The sequence below is a fragment of the Populus trichocarpa genome, chromosome 6, assembly GCF_000002775.5.
Source record: "Populus trichocarpa isolate Nisqually-1 chromosome 6, P.trichocarpa_v4.1, whole genome shotgun sequence".
NCBI lineage: Eukaryota > Viridiplantae > Streptophyta > Magnoliopsida > Malpighiales > Salicaceae > Populus > Populus trichocarpa.
The window spans coordinates 2,859,146-2,880,379 of NC_037290.2; the positions used below are offsets into that span (position 1 = coordinate 2,859,146).

Below are 21,234 nucleotides of genomic sequence, written 5' to 3' on the forward strand. Positions count from 1 at the left end.
GCAGAAAACAGAATAGAAGATGAATTTTGTAGGAAATAAATGGTAGAGCTGCAGTTCGATACCACAAAAGACTTTTCATTATTGTTTCCCGATTACAAAAACAGAAGGGTGAAGGACACAATATATATCATTGACAGATTGATGAAAACTAGAAATACATTAAATTCCTTAATCTGGAGAAACCAAAAAGACTTTGACTTGTTAAAGATGATACTGAAAATTACAAACTATACTTTAATAATAGGCGTCTGCAGATTACCATATATAAATGTCACCCTATACACCCATAAATATTTTTGTGTTTGTCCCTCAGTTGTCTCGTGTGTGTGTGTGTGTCTATATATATATATATATATATATATATATATATATATATATATATATTTTTTTTTTGTTAAAGAATCATCTCGTCCAAAAACTTAAGATTTATATTATTTTCTAACACATCTTTTTAAATAAAAAATTTTTAAACTTGAAACTTATATATAGGCTTATACTACTATTTATATTTAATTTTTAAATAAAATAGAGGTGATGATATTCGAATTCATGACCGTTTGGTTAACAAAACTCTGATACTATATCAAAAAATAATCTAAATCTAAAAACATAAGATATTAAATAAGATATACTTCTTACCTTGTCCATATGTTGTTTATAGAAAAAAAAAAAAATGATCACACTGTGTTGAATTCTTCTACTGTTATTATTCTGTGCCAAGTTTCATAACCTAAGTTTTGAAAATTTTTTAATTTCACCCTTTAATGTGGAGGCATTTCCACAAGCCCTTCTAAAATATTTCTTCCGAGAAGCTTCTTTCTTTTCCCCGCCTTCATTCAGCCCTCGGACACTCATTCTTCTGTCAATTTGAGGCCTGATACCACATGCGGTTGCCGCCGCTGTGAGTTTCTCTTGTCATCAGGGTCGCACTGTTCCGTAACCCCTCACAGTTCACTGTGTCATCCCTTTGTCACTATAGGCATAGCTACCTAGTAGATGTATTCATCATCTGCCCCTAGAAATAATTAATTACTGTGTTTTCAATCTAATTATTAAGCTCCACCTTTTTTTCATCGCATATGTATTGCATATGTCATGTGGTATGGATTGATTGAGGTTGTACGGTAAAATTGAAACACAGAATTAAAAATAAAATAAAATGGTAGATGTTGCAAATTTGATAATTTTGTTTTCTCAAAAAAAAATATATATATATAAGACAACACAAATATTTATGAATTTTTTTTTCTGAAAAGACAAGTCAGTTGCATTTTTTTGTCTTGAAAACTTAGGATAAAGTACTGTTGCAAATTTTAAAAACCATAAATTATTACTAATATATTGTTAGTGTTTTTTCTGATGTAATGACTTAAGTGTATATTAGAAACTAGAAACTACGTAATCAACTAATCATATTAGCACAGCATATGCAGATTCCAAAGGGGGTGAAAATTGTGGAATCTCAGTCCAAGCTTGTTAGCCCAAAAAAAAGAAAAAGGGAACATCTATGGTGAAGGCAAAACTTGCTTTCTGTTGCAAACAGTAACCAAAACTGAAGTACATGTGCAACATGCTTGCCTGTACCCTTGAGCTTCACATGTTAGCCTGAATTAAGCTATGCAACGTTCACTTATTTATGCTTGAATTAGGCTGTGATACTTTCTGCTTAATTTGTGTTGATGGTTGCAACTCCTTGATTCTTGCTGAGGATAGATTATAACTTACAGAGAGGGTAGTATTTAAAAAAAATATTTAAATTCTTTTAAATATATATCAGGCTAAGGATAGAGCTCATCTGTGTTTTTCTATTCCATGCATTTCTAAGTTAATAAGATTTTCTTTGATGCCACAAATCAGCCTGTCAAAATTGCTGATGTTTTTGCGCTTTGTCAGGAATGTGAATTTTATTTTGCTAATTGCTTTTGACGACAAATCAGTCTCCAGTTTCAAGTAAGCTAAGATTCTTGTTCCAAACTAAAAGCTGATTCAATTTCAAGATAAATTTCTTCAAGGAGTCTTATATATATATATATAAGAGTCTGGTATCCTCCTGTTAATGTGCATTAATAAAGTAAATAAAAGCCCTCTTTTTTTAATCTGCACTAACGATGCCTGAAAAAATTGATATCGTGATCGCAGATCATGCAAGCCTGCAGCAATCTACCTCTCGCTTTGACGAGTGGCTGAAATCGATGATGGACAGAAAGAGGGAACAGACCGGCAACTACCAACTGGGAGGGCCTATCATTCCAAGGGTCCCACCGACGTTTCGTAAAATTGAAAATAACAGTGGTTGCTACGATCCATCGGTGGTCTCCATCGGTCCCTATCACCATGGGAAACCAGAACTCAAGGAAATGGAGGACAACAAAGTCACATTCGCGAGCCAGTTCGTCATGGAGAGTCAAGTGGCCCCTGATACAATGTTCTGCAAGGTTGAAGGGGTGGCGAGCAATGCAAGGAAATGCTATACAGAGGATTCAACGCAGAAGTTTGAGGACAAGGAGTTTTCCCAGATGATGTTTCTTGATGGTTGCTTCATTCTCCATTTCTTCTTCTGCCTCTCAGAGCAACCTGAAAAACTAAAGATGTCTAATCACCATGTGTCTTTGGTTGCAAGGGATTTGTTCTTACTAGAGAACCAACTCCCTTTTGAAGTTCTCCTTGAACTAATGAGTTTGAGGTTCAATATTCAAGGAGGGGAGAGAGTGGATCTGTTTGAGCCTTTCTTCAAGCATATTCGCTCAATGCCCCCTCGAAGAGAGTCATGTAGGGAAAAGTTATCAAAAAACTTAGCAACCATTTCAAGTTTTTTTCGCAGTCTGCTAAAATTATTTTCAAGTACTGATCATCCAAAATCCCCAACAAATGAGTTGACTGCGATTCATCGTAAGCCTGCCTATCTTCTAGAACTTTTTCATAACAAATTTGTTGCCAGGAGCATAATAGATGCCGCAGGTGTTAAGGATCACAAAAGCTGGTACAAGGATGATTCTCGAAAGAGCTGGTCTGGCCGGTATTATCCCGCGAAGGACCTTAGGAAGGCTGGAATCCATTTCAAGCCAAGCAAGACAAGTCTTTTCACCGATGTCAGCTTCACGCCAACATTACTCGCTGGAAGACTCTACATTCCTCCGCTAAGAATAGATGACTCAACCAAGCCCTTGCTCTTAAACCTTGTAGCCTATGAAGCATGTCTTGGTACGTGCGATGATTGGGTCACTTCCTATGTATGCTTCATGGATTCATTGATTGATCATCATAAAGATGTGAAGGAGCTGCGATCTAAAGGCATACTCATCAGTACTCTTGGAAGCGACAAACAGGTAGCAGAACTCTTCAATGAGATATCTGATTATTTAGTACCTAATCCCTATGCATACTCCAAGGTTAAAAGAGACATCGAAAATCATTATAGAAACGGCATCAAGCGATGGATCCTTCATTATAAGGGTCCTACTTATACCTTCATTTTCAAGTACTCATTTATTTTTGGCCTCATAGTGACTGCCATAAAGGCCTACGTATCAGTAGTTCCCATGAACCCAGTTTTTGGTGTCTGCAAAATGCCTGCCGCAAATGTTACCCTTTACCCTTAAATACCCTATGCGTGACTCTGTGTTTTTCATTCGCTGTGTGGATTATTTAACTATTTGCTCGGTGTTGCACCTCTATGTATTATCCGAAAGTTCCCGCGTGTTATGATTTCTTGAGATCAGTTTATAAATTTTTCTCTTCGATGCTTAATATGTTTATATTATTTTTTGGTTAAGCACTGGTAAATATATTGCTAATTAACAATCATTGTAAGTTTTAACAAATTAGTCTTCAAGTTATTAAAAATTGAAGGCTTTAAAACAGCAAAAATCAAAATCATGACCAAATCATGACTTTACAATTAATCAATCATCCACAGCAAGCAAGAAAAATTCACTGCCTGTATTTGTCCCTCAATATATAATTGCATAGGATACACACACACACACACACGATTCCTTTAGATTATGTGTAACATTTGATACAAAAATATATTTCGTTCAGGATCATCTTCAGAGCCATTTGATGTTGTTATATATTGACAAAAAATAAAGATCATTGTGATGGTGAATTTCTTCCCTTTTCTTATAACAATCCAAGGAGTTTTATTGCACTGGACTTTTAGAATATTATGGCTATGAAGAAAAACTTACAACAATTTATCCTTCCAAATTAAGCGAAAGTCTACTCCGAAATTTAGAAATCATAGGCTTCCAAGTAGAAATCCGCTTTGAATTTGACCCTAAAGGAATGCCCAACTAAGATAGTGGTAAAGAGTCCTGTCTGCAATGGATATCATTTGCCAATCCAGCATAATATTCCTCATCAAGATCGATTAACACCATCAACCACACTCTTATGAAAATTAATTTTCAAACCTGAACATATTCCAAAGCAACACAGAATTCTCTTGACTGTCTGCAAGGAGTTCAGAGAAGCTGTAAGGAAAATAAGATCAGTGTTATTATTCTCTTTGAAGTTCCATGATGTTAAGCACTTTTCTTGTAGGAATTAGGAAACAAAATATCTTGTTTAGAGCACGTTTGATATCATTAACTATTTCTGTTTTTAAATTTATGGAAACCAACATTCTGAGAAATTATTTATTTTGAATTATTATGTTGAAAAAAAAAAAACCAACTACCAGTGACATAATTTTTTAATTTGTTTGATTTTTACGATTGTTGGGTTTTTTTTTTTTTTTTTAAAACAAAGAACAAAAACAACTAAATTTATGTTTTTATTTTCAAATTTGGTTTTTAAAAGGATTAATTTCAATTTACATCCTTGAGGTTTGAGGAGTTTCTATTTCCCCCCCTAAAGTTTTGATTTTCTCAATGCTCTTGAAGTCCAATCAAGTATCAATGTTCCTCTTTAGATTACTCAAATTAGGAAAAAAGGATTAAATAATTAGTTTTTAAAATGAGGGAATAATTAATTCATTTCTTAAAACTAAAGGGTCTAATTATTTATGATTTATTCAGCCAAAATTGGGTTTTTAGTGTGGTTTTTTTTTTTTTAAAAAAGAAAAATATGACCCCATCCTACATGCCGGTGTCAAATCCAACTGGGAGTTTCTCTGGTCATCACACCATTTTCTTTTCAAAGCCAATTTTTTTTTTCAATAAACGTGATACGAGAATATATAAAAAGAATGAAAAGACATACCACTTATGGAAAGAACAGCGATTATTTTACGAACGCTATTTCCATTGAATAGGGAATTAAAGAAAATTGCTTGCATTTTCTTTCATTTTTTCGTATCTTTTCAATCAAGGAGCTCTTACTTTTCTTCATCATAGTTGCCCAGCTGATTCCAAAGGGATAAAACCTGAGTAACTTATTTAGCACAAAAAATAAAAGAGAATATTTATATGGGAAGACATATCACACACATATATAGAGAGCTTACTCTCTACTGCCTACTTTATCTAAAGATTAAAGATGATCGATAAGAAAGCATGCCTGCCTATCTTCACCTCTCCCATGCGTTTCACAAGCTAGCTATCCTGCATGCAGAACTCAATATATATGAGGTTAAGCCCATGCATGTCACTTTTGGCTCAAACAAACTTATCAGTCAAACAAATTGCTGAATCTTTGTTTCCCACACTAACGCACACTTTATCTGCAAATGTTATATATATACTCTATGCTAAATGCTTATCCTGCACATTTTATATTTGATTTAACTTTTGATTTCATAGTTCAGTACTCGTCAGACCAATCTGTACGCGAAGTATATGTGTGTGTTAATATTTAATGTGTGTTTTACCCTTAAGTTTTAGTTGTATCAGTTCTTTAATTTATTCTGTTTTCTCAAGTACAAAACATGAACGTTAACAGTATTAGTGAGAGTTTAAATAATAAAAAGCATCCAAGTTTGAGACCACAAATTAATGGATACCTTCCGAACTTCTAAATCTAAACCTGTGTGTAAGTAAGAAAATTTCAGTTGTATTCAACAATAATGCCAGATGATGAAGAATTAACTCAAATAATGTACCCCAATTAGAAGGTTTTTTTTCTGGAAAATCAACTTGTTCCTAATCAACCTAGAATTGTATTGCACTGAAATTTCCCTTTTACTAGAGAATACCATGCAAGTAAAATCTCATTAACAGTGTTAGGCATGCATCACTGGATGTTCAACCATTTCATAGAACGATTCCACAATTTCCAAAGACCAGAGAGATAAAGAAAATATGATATGCAATTTCTATGGATTCATCAGAAAAGGGCATATGGATTTCTCTAAAAGCAAAAGATATCTTCGAACAAGAAAGTCCTTAGTGCAAACTCTTCCATGAATTAAAAACCAAATAAGCACATCTACTTTTGGAGGAACTTTTTCTTTCCATAGTAAGGTAAAAGAAGAAGTAGACATACCCGGATAAATGATATATCAATGAGGTTGCTGCAAGATCTGATCACAAAGTAAAAACCACTTCTTTCTTGTTTACAACGCCTCGAAACCATAATATTTTTCTGCAATTGAATATCTTTAATTTGGCTTAGAAGTCGAAGTAGTTGCTCCAGTTCAGTAGGCCTTAATTAAGTCTCTCTTCCAAGATAAGTTTCAATACCAATCTTCATTAAAGAAATTACCCATACCTGAAATCATAGCTTTTGGCACTGTATATAGTGCGACTGAAAAATGAATTTTTAAAGGGCCATGTTCCAGCCTTGAATTTGTCCAGAAATGAGTCTTCTTTCCATTTTCAACTGAGTATTGACAACAATTTTTCAACCCACTCAATATCTCCCCTTCATTTTGAATGATGGAATATATACTGGACCATGTATCTGAGAGGGGGTAGTGCAAAGAAGGGAGACCATTTTAAAAAACAGTCTGATACTTCCTGTTAATAACATCCTGTCATCCACCACTATTTTGGTCACCCAGCCTCTATAACCATTCGAACCATTTGAAAAGTAAAGCTTTGTTTTTGCTCTCAAGAGTGTTGGAATTAATTTTAAAGTCTATATTCAAATGCTTTTAGTTTTCTAGGTATCTCCTAGATATATACATGTAATTATTAAATATGTATCTATCTTTTAAATTTTTTGAATTATCCTAGACTAGTATAAATATATATTTGAAGTATGGGAAGTCTAAATTAGGAGAGTAATATTTATATAAATTTTCACCATGCTTTTCATGTTCCTATTTTTTACTTTTCTCTTTCAAATATTTATAACAAAGAGAACCCACTCCGCCTCTTTTCTTTTTTCGCGCCACTATATTCCAAGATACCTTGCTAATATTTCTTCAATCAAGAGATCTCGAACATAAAAATCTCCTTTGAATTGCGGTAATGGCTCGATTCACCCATTTAGGCATTAGAATTAGTGACATATAGTGAAGGGTGAGGGAAATCAACACACTTTTCAACAGACATATACGACCAACAATGCTTTAAAACTTTCCTTTCCAACTTCCAAATCTTGATCTGGTCCGAGAGATTACTGGTTTCTATATACCGTTTTGGATTTACACCAAGGGGGAGGCCTAGGTACCTTGTAGGAAGAGTATCCCATTTGCAGTAGATGGAATTAGCCATACCAGTAGTAAAGTCATCATCCAAATTAATTCCAATTAAAGAACTTTTATGGAAATTCACCCCAAACCTGAAACTAGCTCAAACCATTTTAAGATGCTCTTAATATGATGCAAATAATTATAATCATTTAGAGTAAATACCAAAGTATATACCTCTGAAATAGCCCGACGAGCAAGCTCTTCAAAATAATACTGACAAACCTCTCATTGCTATGTCAAACAAAAAAGGGGATAGTGGAGATCACCCTGTCTTAAGCCTCTTTCAATCCCAAACTCTTGTCTTGGTGAGCCATTGATCAAGATAGCCAGTTTTGGACCTGAGATGCATTCCTGAATTAGTGATCTCCATTTGCTCCCAAAGTTTATATAGTTAATCACCTCGTCTACATAATCTCATAGAAACAAACCAAAAGCCTAACGGAAATCGAATTTCAAAATGAATTCCAAACCTCTAGGATATTTGGTCAAAGACAGTGAGGGATATTGTAAAATACAAGATGAAGATGCAAAAGCTCAGTCTATTTTGCTCATTGATCTGCCCCTAAACCAAGTATACTGATGCCTAGCAAGAAGATATTTGGTCAGGTCGTAATTGGAAAGAAAGAACTTAAATGCCTGTGAGCCAGAAACACTCAAAGTACCCACACTCCTTTCACTTGGGTGTAAAGTCTCATTAAAATCGCCTACTAGGAATATGGCCACTTCAAAGGCTGATTTTAAGAGAGTGAGTTCATTCCATGAGGTTCGATGTTTAGAAACTGAAGTAGATGCATAGATTCCCACACAACAACACAAGAAAACTTGTTAGAGGCATTCACACCAGAAATAGCAATCCACTGTCCCCCATATTCTATGGAATCAACTTTGAAGTTGTTGTCAGATTTCCCAACATCCATCTAATATTCTGTTCATTTTAAAGATAACTGACAAATTTATCTATGCAAGCTGCCTACTTGGTCTTCAATAGAAAATAAACATCTATCTCATGATGAAGAAGCATCCTTTTAATAGCTTGGCGTTTAGCCAGCATCCCCAAACCACAACAGTTCCAAAAGTAAATTTTCATTTAAAATAAGATCAGAAAACCTTACCCAAGATAGATTTTCCGGACCGCAGTCTAATTTTCAATTTCCCTGTTCAGAGCATCCCGAATGTGCTTCAGCAAAAACATTCAGTTCCTGTATGTCACCTAGACCCAATCTTAAACTGTCATTCTGTTGAAGTAAACTCAATCTACAACGTCAAGGAAGACAACCACCACTTGTAGCCACCAGTTATCAACCGCCTAGCCACCACTTACAGCCGCCAGCCACCAGCTGTATGCCGCCAGCCGCCTTCACACTTGAAGTTTGATTTTTCTTATTTTCAATTTGTGAATAAATAGACAGCTAAGTTTATGTTATTATGTGTGGAGAGATTAAAGAGAAACACTAGAGAGAAAGAGAGGGCGTGTATTAAGAGCTTTGGTTTAATTATTGTAAGCTTCTTGTTGTTGAAATAAAACAGTGTATTTTATCCCCTCTGAGTGTTTCAAAGCCACCACTAGTGGTTTCTCCCACCAACAATTGGTATCAGAGCCCCGTTCATCAGAAAACAGAAGAATTTTGGGATATACCTGAATTTTCAAAGTTGTAAAAAGCACATTTTGATCATTCCAAGGTGTAGAGTTCATCCATATGAACTCATTGGTGCAAAAATCAGCTTCATCGGAGCAAGAGGTAGCCCCCACGCGCTGCCTGAAGATGCTGCCCCTGTAGCCCACGCGCAGCCGACGCGCCCCGAGGAAGAAGACGACTGGAGTGCACGCGCGCCATATTCAAGCCGAGTCGAGCAGCCTAAGCCGCTTCCAAAGCCGAGCCGTAAGCCGCGCCGCCAGCCGCGCTGACGAATATTCCCCAGAATATTCCCGGTTCAACCCCAGCGAACCGCCCGATGTCCAGAATCGGTTTTCTGACCGGTTCAGCCTATTTCTGACCCATTTTCAACAACATCAGACCGATTCCCTATTGTTTTGAGCATTTCAGATCCATCTACGATGTCCGTTTTGCCAAATTCAACTCCTAGAAGGTGATATAGTCATTCAAAGAGCAAAATGACTACAGAAAATGCACAAACACTCATCCCGAAGCTAACCAAAGACAACTATGATAGTTGGTGTATCAGATTGAAGGCATTTCTTGGTTCACAAGAGTGTATAGAGATTGTGCAATATGGTTATGATGAACCAGAGTCCAAAAAAGTAGAAGATACTTTACATGAGGCAGAAAAACAAGTCCTCAAAGCCAATAGAAAGAAGGACAACAAAGCAAAGACCATCATCTATCAAGGTCTTGATGAAGCAATATTTGAGATCATTGCTTCTTCAGAAACATCAAAAGAGATATGGGAAGCTCTCCAACAAAAATACAAAGGTGCTGACAGAATCAAGAAGATTCGTCTCCAATTTTTGCGAGGTGAATTTGAATTATTGCAAATGAAGTCCTCGAAATCTATTTCTGATTATCACACAAGAATCATGGTGATAGTCAATCAGATGAGAAGAAATGGAGAAGCCCTCACAGATGCTCGAATTACTGAGAAAATTTTAAAATCCCTAGATCCAAAATTTGATTTTGTTGTTGTTGCTATTGAAGAGTCCAAAGAAGTGGACAAGTTGATGGTGGATGAGCTTATGAGTTCTTTGCAAGCTCATGAGCAAAAGATTATGAAAAGAAATGGAGATAAGGCAATTGAACATGCCTTACAAGCAAAGTTGTCTCTCAAAGACAGATATGAGCAAGAGGAGACTTCAACAAGTGGATATACCACTCAAGGAAGAAGTCAACAAACAAGAGGATGATTTCAGCGATTTCAAGGAAGAGGATCTTGGAATACAGGATTCAGAGGAAGAGATGGTAGAAACAGCACCAAAGGAGGTCGAGGACAACAAGCTTTTACTCCTAAAGGAAGAGGAGGCAGTTACAATAACCGTGACAAGAGGAATATCTAGTGTTATAATTGCAATCAATTTGGGCACTATAACACTGAATGTCGAAGGAAAGCTCCATTAGAGGTACGTGAACAAGCCAACTATGCAGAGGAGGATGCCAACAGTAGAGGAGCAGCTGCATTATTTGTCCAACAAGGACTTGGCGAGAATCAAGAGAACATTTGGTATCTAGATTCTGGAGCCAGCAATCACATGTGTGGCCAACGAGATCTATTTGATGATCTAGATGAGACCATACAAGGTCTAGTCACATTTGGAGATACCTCAAAAGTTCCATTTAAAGGTAAAGGCAACATCCCAATCAAGTTGAAGAATGACGATCATAGCTACATCGCAGATGTTTACTATGTCCCGGCCATAAAGCAGAACTTGGTGAGTATAGGTCAACTTATGGAGAAAGGTTATACTCTTTTCACAAAGAATTGTCATCTTGACAATTATAGACTACAATGGGAGATTAATTGCCTATATGAAGATGTCCAAGAATAGGATGTTTCCTTTAAACATACAATATGATGCAGCAAAGTGTTTGAGTGCCATCACCAATAGTGAAGAGTGGCTTTGACACCTAAGGCTTGAACATCTGAATTTCACAAGTCTGAAGATGCTAGCAAGCAAGAAGATGGTCAAAGGTATGCCCCACATTGATCATCCAGATGAAGTCTGTGAGAGTTGTGTCCTCAGGAAACATCACAGATCCAGTTTTGCCAAAGAAGTCAACTGGAAAGCAAAGAGGCCACTGGAGTTAATGCACACAGATGTGTGTGGTCCCATAAAGCCTATATCGACTGGACAAAATAGGTACTTACTTTCATTGATGATTTTAGCAGAAAGACATGGATATACTTTCTTAAGAGGAAGTTAGAAGTGTTCAATTATTTTAAAGATTTTAAAGCAATTGTTGAGAAGCAAAGTGGCTATAAGATCAGAACCGTGAGATCTGATCAAGGTGGAGAATATACAACAAATGACTTTGAAGCCTTTTGTACACAACAAGGCATTAGACATCAGACAACACCAGCTTATACACCACAACTGAATGGTGTAGCTGAGAGAAAGAATCGAATGATTCTTGACATGGCAAGAAGTCTACTCAAAGCAAAGAAGCTGCCCAAACAATACTGGGCTGAAGCTGTATCATGTGCAGGGTATCTACTGAATCGCTGCCTAACCAGAATTTTGCAAGCTGTCACTCTAGAAAAAGCATGGAGTGGTCACAAACCAAGTGTTACTCATCTACGAGTCTTTGGTTGTGTGGCATATGCAAAGATCCCAGATGCAAGAATGACCAAACTCGATGATAAAAGCGAGAAATGTATCTTTGTCGGATATGGTGATAGAAGGATAGGATACAAGCTGTATAATCCCATCATAAAGAAAGTAATTATGAGTAGAGATGTTATCTTTGAAGAAGATAAATCTTGGCAATGGAATGATGATCGAGAAGCAGTCACATGGATCAGCACTGATTTGATCCTTGGAGACGAAGTGGAAGTACCAACAGTACTTGCAGAAGGTCCAATATTACCAGCAGAGCCACAAAGTCCGGTACACAGATTCCCTGTATTCAACAGGAGAAACACACCAGAATCATCATCAACACCATCATCAGCATCCTCATTAGAAGGACAAAAAAGGATGAGAAATCTAGACGAGTTGTACGATGCCACTCAAGTCATGGAAGATACAACTCTATTTTATTTCTTTGCAGATAATGACCCACTTAGCTTCAACGAAGCTGTGATAGAAGAGAAGTGGATAGAAGCAATGGATGAAGAAATACATGCCATTGAGAAGAATGATACCTGGAAGCTGACTTATCTACCAGAAAATAAGAAAGCAATAGGTGTCAAATGGGTCTATAAGACAAAGAAGAATGCAAAAGGAAAAGTGCAAAGATACAAAGCAAGATTAATGGCAAAAGGCTACAAATAGAGATAAGGCATTGACTATGGAGAAGTATTTGCTCCAGTAGCCCGCTAGAGACAATCAGACTGATGATCTCACTAGCTGCATAACATAGATGGAAGATCTATCAACTCGATGTGAAGTCAGCATTTCTGAATGGCTTCCTAGAAGAAGAGATCTATGTTGAATAACCACTTGGATACATTGAAGTTGAAAATGAAGGCAAAGTATACAAGTTGAAGAAAGCCCTCTACGGTTTGAAGCAAGCTTCGCGTGCTTGGAATACCAGAATTGACAGGTATTTTCAAGAAAATGGATTTGAAAAATGTCCATATGAACACGCAATATATGTGAAGAAAGAAGCAAATGGCAGCATATTATTTGCGTGCCTATATGTTGATGATTTGCTATTCACCGGCAACAACCCTACCATGTTTGAAGCCTTCAAGAAAAGCATGGTACAGGAGTTTGAGATGACAGACATTGGTCTAATGGCACATTTTCTTGGCTTATAAGTGGTGCAGAAAGAAGAAGGGATTTTTATATCCCAAAGCAGTTATGCCAAAGATATTCTTGAAAGGTTCAAGATGGAAAGCTGCAATCCGGTATCAACTCCAATTGAGAATGGAGTAGAATTGAGGAAGAGTAAAGTTGGAAATGTTGATCCAACTTACTTCAAAAGCTTTGTAGGAAGCTTAAGGTACTTGACATGTACCAGACCGGATATACTCTACGGAGTTGGACTTATCAGCAGATACATGGAGACACCAGACCAGTCTCACTTGAATGCAGCCAAGAGAATTCTTCGCTACATCAAAGGAACAATAAATGAAGGTATGTTTTATACCTCAAGTACAAACTTCAATCTTGTTGGCTACTCGGATAGTGATTGGGGTAGAGATCTGGATGAAAGGAAAAGCACAACGGGATTTATCTTTTTCATGGGAGATACATCTTTCACATGGTCATCCAAGAAGCAATCGATAGTAACGTTATCAAGCTGTGAAGCTGAGTATGTTGCTGCCAACTTAGTTGTATGCCATTTAATATGGTTAAGGAATATGCTGAAGCATTTGGGATTTCCTCAAGAAAATCCTACAGAGATTTATATTGATAATCGATCAGCGATTGCATTAGCCAAGAACCCGGTGTATCATGAAAGAAGTAAACACATTGATACACGTCATCACTTCATCCGAGAACATGTGAAGAACAAAGAAGTTGAATTGATATCATGCAAGACAAATGATCAAATTGCAGATATCTTTACAAAGCCATTGAAGGGAGAAATATTTATCAGATTGAAGTTCATGCTTAGCATGACATCCCTCGATTGAGTTTAAAGGGGGAATTTGTTGAAGTAAACTCAATCTAGAAGGTCAAGGAAGGCAGCCACCACTTGCAGCCGCCAGCCACCAGCCACCAGCTGTATGTCGTCAGCCGCCAGCCGCCTTCACACTTGAAGTTTGATTTTTCTCACTTTCAATTTGTGTATAAATAGGCAGCTAAGTTTATGTTATTATGTGTGGAGAGATTAGAGAGAAACACTAGAGAGAAAGAGAGGGTGTGTATTAAGAACTTTTGTTTAATTATTGTAAGCTTCTTGTTGTTGAAATAAAACAGTGTGTTTTATCCTCTCAGAGTGTTTCAAAGCCACCACCAGTGGTTTCTCCCACCAACACATTCAACATATTTTGAACTTCTTCATTACTCTCAACACCATGTGTATGTTGCGGCTGATTCTGTTGAGAAAATTTGGAGTTTCCATGCTTAATACCCGAGTCCATTGATTCCGAAGAGATATCCTCTTGATTTTCCACTGTTTCTTGAATGCTGCTAGTTTAAGATTGGAATTTCACTTTTCTTCGAATCCCAAGTACCATGTGGTGACTACGGATTGTATGGTCCATTAGTGCCTCTGCTGTGTCAAAGTCATGTGCTGCACAATTTTAATTTTCCCATATATTACAAGCTAGACTGCTATTGTTGCTAATGGAGGGACTCTCTGATAGCATGAAAATGGTATCTTTGATTTCTGGAAACAGAAACTCCACTGGTACATCTAGTAAATGGAATATGGGGTTCTGGTGGTCATCAAAAAAAAATTCGGCGCAGGTTTTATCCCATACATTATATGGTGAACTAACGTTTCCAATTAAAGAGCTATCTGGAACCATGAAGAGGTCATCTTTGATTTCTGGGAACAAAAACTCAACTTGTAGGTCAAATAAATGAAGAATAGGGGTCTGGTGGTCGTTACACATCATCACAAAGTTGTCTTGATTCTTGGCAGTCCCCGGATCATCACTGGTAATGTCCACATTGCCATACTGTGCTTGACTATCAGAACTGGCTCAGATTCGGCCTCTAGCTCATTTCCAATATAAGAACAGAAGTTACTCATATCGTATTCAATGTTCTCAAAATCTGGTTAATGCAAAGGGTCTATCTCCTGTATTTCGAACAGATAATCTCTACCATCCAAACCTATGCAAATATTCTTGTTTCCTAATAAGGTTAAATTCCAATCCGATTCAATATAAAATTCAACCTGAGCCAAACTCGAATCCATTAGTCATTAAGTTTATCCTATGAATTAATATGGCAACTGTGCCTTTTGTAGACCCAAATAGAACAACAATAGTTTGCAAGCCCAAACCCTCTTTTCTTTTCCATGAGTGGGATGATCAAGCAAGGAAGAATTTTGAGTCTTCTATCAGGCACATTGTTGTGCGTCTTTGAACTGGCACAAGAGACCACGTGCGCAACGAAAAGGACATACAAAGGAAACGAAGTAATACTAAATAATACACCTATCTTATTTTTTTGCCCTTTTTTTGCGAATAATATAAGTTTTAAGAATTAAGGGATTTAGTTCAACTGATCAGACTCTAAGTTTGCTTCTTAAAGATCATTAATTCAAGTCTCACAAACCTCAAGGTCACTAGAGGTTTACATGGTCGTTAACTTCAAGACCCGTGGGATTAGTCGAGGTGTACGCAAGCTGGCCCGGACACCCACGTTAATTAAAAAAAACAAAACAACATTAATTTATTAATTAATTTTGACTTTAGCACGCTATTTTTTCTACTTTTAAAATTTCTAAACCTGCATTTTTTATTTATAAATTTAAAATATGTTTTAAAAAAAAAGAGTCAACGGACAAAGTGGTAAAGAGTTTTTTTTTTTTTGCAAGGATATTTTTCTAAAAAACAAAGTTACTTTCTACACTGGAACATCACCAAGGTTTTCTGCAAAGAGGAGAAAACCCTCCAAATTAGATTTGCTAGCTTCATCAAATAATAGAGGCCAGAGTCACTACTCATCTTTGGGATCAGTACAGCGAACATCATAAAGCTTCTTTGATTGAAGATCATAACGACAACACAATTATCTCGGGTGCTGACAATATTGTTGTTCTTAACTTTGATTGCATAAGCAAGGGAGAAGGAACAATTTAGGGCAGTGATGACATACAACAGTGTATGTGTTATAATGTTCATGTTATGGGTGTTTTTTTTTCTTCTAAAAATTGAAAATGCTACCCTATATATCTTTATCTCATCCATGCATTCCATATGTTAGCCTGCAGAAACACACACCATTTGATGTCACTTTTGCCACAAGCAAGCTCATCTATCTAGCTCCATTAATTAATCCAAGTTGCTGATCACTTCCAGATTTACTAGTTAGCTTAAGAGCTCTAGGTTAGTAACTTAAAAGTGAAATAACGAGAGATTCGACTATTGGATCGAGCTCAAGTTTTTCAAGGTGATTGTTGTTACTCATTTTTGGACCTCACGTGCTGGAGATGGTGTATACCTCTTTTGAACTGATTGTAGGAGTTTAACTCATGTTTGCTGGAAGATTGACAAAAACAGAGAAAGAAATCTTTTTTTTTCAAAACCTTGTTTGAGCTGTTTTCTGCTCTTTTTATCCTTCCCCTTTGCTGCCAAAATCGTCAGGTTTTCTTAGATTGATCAGGAGTCTTCATAATGCTAAATTTGTTCCTTCTTTATCTGGTCTTTAAGGTTGGATAAATCCCTCAGAATTTGCACTAAAAAAAAATTGGTTCTGCTGCTGTCGCAATTTTTTTTGTTCCAACTTAGGCTCTGATTCTGACTTGGTTTCGTACGATATCTGACCATCCTAGCTATATTCTGTCACTCATGACATGTTGAAAAATTGACCTACACCTTTATTGGGTCCTAGGGATCACTGTTCTTAGAGCAAACTCTCAGTCAGATTTGGATGCTCGGCATTGTCAGATCAAGAACCTTTTTGACCAACTAGATTCCTGCCAGATTCTGTTATCTAAAAAGATTTTATCTCACTTTGAATCCTTCATCAAAGTTGTAGTCCGAGACACGTAAATAAATTTAGACTTTTGAATCGCTTGATTTCGATATCAGAAGCTCAAGATATTCATGTTTGAATATCTAACATGAAAGTAGAGAATTCTGCCGCGAGAAGGATCTTGACCCGAGTTTTGCACTAAAAACTCTATTTTCATCACAAATTTTATTGATTTAGATCAGGAGACCCTTTTTGATCAACCAGATTACTGTCAGATTCTGTTCTCTAAAATGATTTTATCTCACTTCGACTCCTTCATCAAAGTTGTAGTCCGACGCATAGATAAATTTGGGCTTTTGAACCGCTTGATTTCGATATCAGAAGCTCAAGATATTCCCGTTTGAATATCTAGTATGAAAGCAGGGATTCCTGCCCCGAGAAGGATTTTTTTTTGCCCGAGTTTGCAGGGACACAATTGCAAGATGCTTAAAGTTTGAAGACCAATTGCAGGCCAATTTGAAGCCTTTTTTGGACCGAGGACCAAATGGAAAAGGTGCTAAAATAAGAAAGTTGATTGAAGATAAAATTAGAAGGAATTTTGCCGAAGGAAGAAATTGAAAAAACCACGTTTTTATCTGCACAGCTAGCCCGGTTTTTCTTTCCTTTTTTCTGCAATTTCCTGTTCAGTTTTCATGTTTCTCTCGCTTGAATGGAGAGCTGCAGACCATGTTTTTATTGCCTCATTTCAAAGGGAGCAGCTGGCTTCATGGTCCCAGCCATGGAAGGAAAGAAAGGAACCGCACCATCCTCTAAAATACTAGAAAGAAATCAGATATGATCACAAAATCAAAGTCAAAATATTTTGGTTTCCTATTTCTGCTCACTCGAGATTACATCCTAGAGTTAATGTAATATTTGTTTCCTAAATAGAGTTGCGTTTTAGGTTATAAGCCCCTCTAATGACCTAGGAAGAAGAAAAAAAAAAGAAGGGAAGCAGAAGAAAAAGAAAGAAAGAAAAGGGCGGCAGAAAAACAGAAAAAAAGAAAGAAAACGCAAGAGAGGTAAGCAGTTAGGAGAGAAAAAACATAGAGAACAGAGGGGGTTTCTTCCTTCATCCTTGCGTGGTTGTGAGATCAGGAAGGCAGGCAGTAGAAGAGAAAGAAGAGAAAAGAAAAGATGAAAAAAAAAGAGGAGAAACAAGGAAGAAGCAGGGACTGACTTTCGGTCTTTGCTCAAGAGAAAAGAAAAGACGAAAAAAAGAGAGGAGAAACAAGGAAGAAGCAGGGACTGACTTTCGGTCTTTGCTCCATTTTTTCTGCAAATAATCTGCAGAACAGGGGAGAAGAAAGAGGAGGAACCAGTAGAGAGAGTGACGAAGATGCAGAGGAAAGAAAAAGCAAGAAACAGACGCAAATACAAAACAGAAGGAAAAGGTTTGAAACAGACAAACACAGACCAAGCAACCATCATGCTCTCAACGTTGCTGCAACTTCTTCGCCTCCAGGTCTGTTCTCTTCACCTCTTGCATGCATTTGTTTTCTTTGTGTTTGCACTGTTCAAGTGAATTTTAATTCACTTGAACAGTAACGTGGTCTCTTTGCATGCATTTTACTTTGTGTGTGTACTGTTCAAGTGAATTAATTCACTTGAACAGTAACCCGCCAGTTTGATTAAACTATAACTGACCAGGCCGGACCTACTATTTATTTTTCTTCAAAAAATAAAAGAAAGATAAAGAGATTTATGATTTTCTGGCATATTTATTTTAAGGTCTGAATTTTTTTTATGTTGTAAAAAAATATCAATCTCGTATTTAGAATACCTGGTTTTCGACGCAATGTGACAAATATACATATATATGAAAAAAAATGTTTTCTTGTGTGTTGCATACGGCCAATACCCTAACATGTTTTGAACGATCTTTTTTATTCAAAAAATATTGGAATTTTGAAAATGTGTTTTCGCAGGGATTTCTTAAACACAACAAAAATTATTTTCTTGCATTTCTGGATTTTACAACATGTTTGTAAAACTCCAAAGGGTATTGACAAATATTCCAAAAAAATAAAAAATTTTATTTTGGGGGGAATTCATCTATTATTCACCATTAATGTTTGGATAAAGAAATCCCAAAGGGATGAATATCCAAAATATTAATGGAAATAACTTATTATTCACTGTTAATATTTGGATAAAGAAACCCTAAGTGGTAAATATCCAAAATAATTTTCTAGGGATAATAAGTCATCACACATCCTTAAAAGAAGTTTTGATTATAATCGAGGACATTTCAATTTTTTTACTCCACGGTTTACGAGCCGTGAGAGTATAAAACACTAAGGTAAAAATAGGCTTTTAAAGCGCCCTAGATTTCTAAATTTGTATCCCTCCTCCTTGCGATTTACGAGTCACAAACTCTTAAAATACTAAGGGAAAAATGAGATTTTAAAGCACATGGAACCTCCTTGGATTTCTACCTTAATAAATTTAGTTTGAATCAAACCTAGGAAAACTGATGGGATTAGAAAACATCAACACCATAGCAATTATAAAGCAAACCAAACACCAAGCAACTTTACCTTAGGTAGGGCGTACTAGTGGTGCTAATACCTTCCCTTTACGCAACCAGTCCCTTACCTTAGAATCTCTGAAAGACCAGTTAGGGTTCCTAGTGACCAAAATACTAGGTGGCGACTCATTTATCCACAAATCAAAACAAAAACCCTGAAATATCGAGGGTCGCCGCACTCCCCCGTGAGGGTGCGACAGTGATTTCAAAGAAAGCTCCCCTAAAAGGAGCCACTAGATCACTTATCTAATCATTGGATCTCTCAAAATCAAGTTCTAGGCTTGAAGGTTGTTGCTTGAGCCAATTTTGTTATTATTTTTTAAAACTTTTATGTTTAATTTAAATTTTTGTTTTATTTCCTTTGTGCTTTTGGATTTCTAGTTATTTTCTAGTAAAGGTAAAATTTTATAGTTTATTTGAAGATCTTGTAAATCTCTTGAAGAAACTATACTTTATTTTTAGAAAATAGAAAATTATGAATTTAGAGTTCATACTTTTTTATATAATAACCGAGATTTTATATAAAATCTAGTGCTAAAAAGACTTGGCTAACTTAAAAAAGAAAAGTTATGTTTGTGTACATAGAAAGATAGAAGAAGGAAAGAGTGAAAGGAAAGCTCTATACCAAAATGAAAAATTGAAATAGTGAGACTTTTAAAAATCTAGTTTGTCCATTGTAAGATGCTTTTGGGTCCATGTATAGATCCAAGCCTATATAAAAATAATTCTCATCTGTTGACCTTTGTCGAAGGAGTGCGGCGTCGCGGCGAATATTACACTTTATCTGGAAATGTGTATGGTATCTATCTGGCAAATGTGGGGAGACAAGAAAATATTGTCTTTTGTTGGTAGAAAATGGAATGGGAGTCGCCACCTAATATTTTGGTCACTAGGAACCCTAACTGGTCTCAGAGATTGGGTACGGGGACTGGTTGCGTAAAGGGAAGGTATTAGCGCCCCAAATACACCCTACCTAAGGTAAGCTGCATTGTTTATTTGTCTGATAAAATTCAAGGTCTCGTTGTGTTTCCTAGTTGTTGGTCCGTCTATGGTTCAAGAAAAGTCCTCAATAAGGAGGTCCTTATCTTATCGGGTAAAACCTAACCGTTCTAACGTCTATGTAAAAAAACCATATTTTTAATATCAGGAATACGTTTTACGTATAAATTCGTAATCCCAAATACTAAAAGAAGACAAAAAGATTTTTTTAGAATTTTTGAAATATTGGCCTAGTTCTCATGGCATGAATAAACTGGTTATTAAAGCCAAAATGCATGCTAATACATATATTGTTTTAAAATTTCCTTTGTTGTGTGAAAATATGATGTTATAATATTTATATATATATATTGGAGAGACTAGGCCGTATGCATGAAAACAAAACATTTTTCTTTTCTTTTTCTTTTTTGAAGACTTGACTAAAACCTGGTATTTTAATACCGGATTTGTATCTTTACAGTATAAAAATACAAACCGATGTTGATCAAAATACAGTAATAAAATTACAGAAAATCACATTTTTTTTGAAATAATTTTTTGAAGAATTTTTGTTCGAACGGTCCAGACCCGGCCCAAAAGAAAACTGGGCCGAAATCAGCCAAAATAAATTGGGGCCTGGTTTCTACAGGGCTGGACTCAGCCTAGCAGCATGGGCTGGGCTGGGGTTCCAGCCCAAAACAAACATGGACTGGTTACTGTGCACCAGCACAGTAACTGGGTTACTGTGCATATGCACAGTAACTAGTGAATTATATTTGGCTATTTCACTGTTCAAGTGAATTATATTTCACTTGAACAGTGAAATGCAAGGAAATGGTGCATGCACAGCGACGTGGGGAGCAAACCTGGTGGCGGAAACGGTGATTGAAGACG

General features: G+C 36.4%; 1 protein-coding gene across 1 annotated transcript; it reads left to right on the forward strand.

Annotated features, from left to right (window-relative positions):
• Nucleotides 1-2,108: 2,108 nt before the first annotated feature.
• Nucleotides 2,109-3,599, forward strand: LOC7496093 (putative UPF0481 protein At3g02645). The gene has a single exon (XM_002307954.3). The coding sequence runs from the start codon at nucleotides 2,109-2,111 to the stop codon at nucleotides 3,597-3,599; it is 1,491 nt and encodes a 496-aa protein (XP_002307990.3).
• Nucleotides 3,600-21,234: the final 17,635 nt, after the last annotated feature.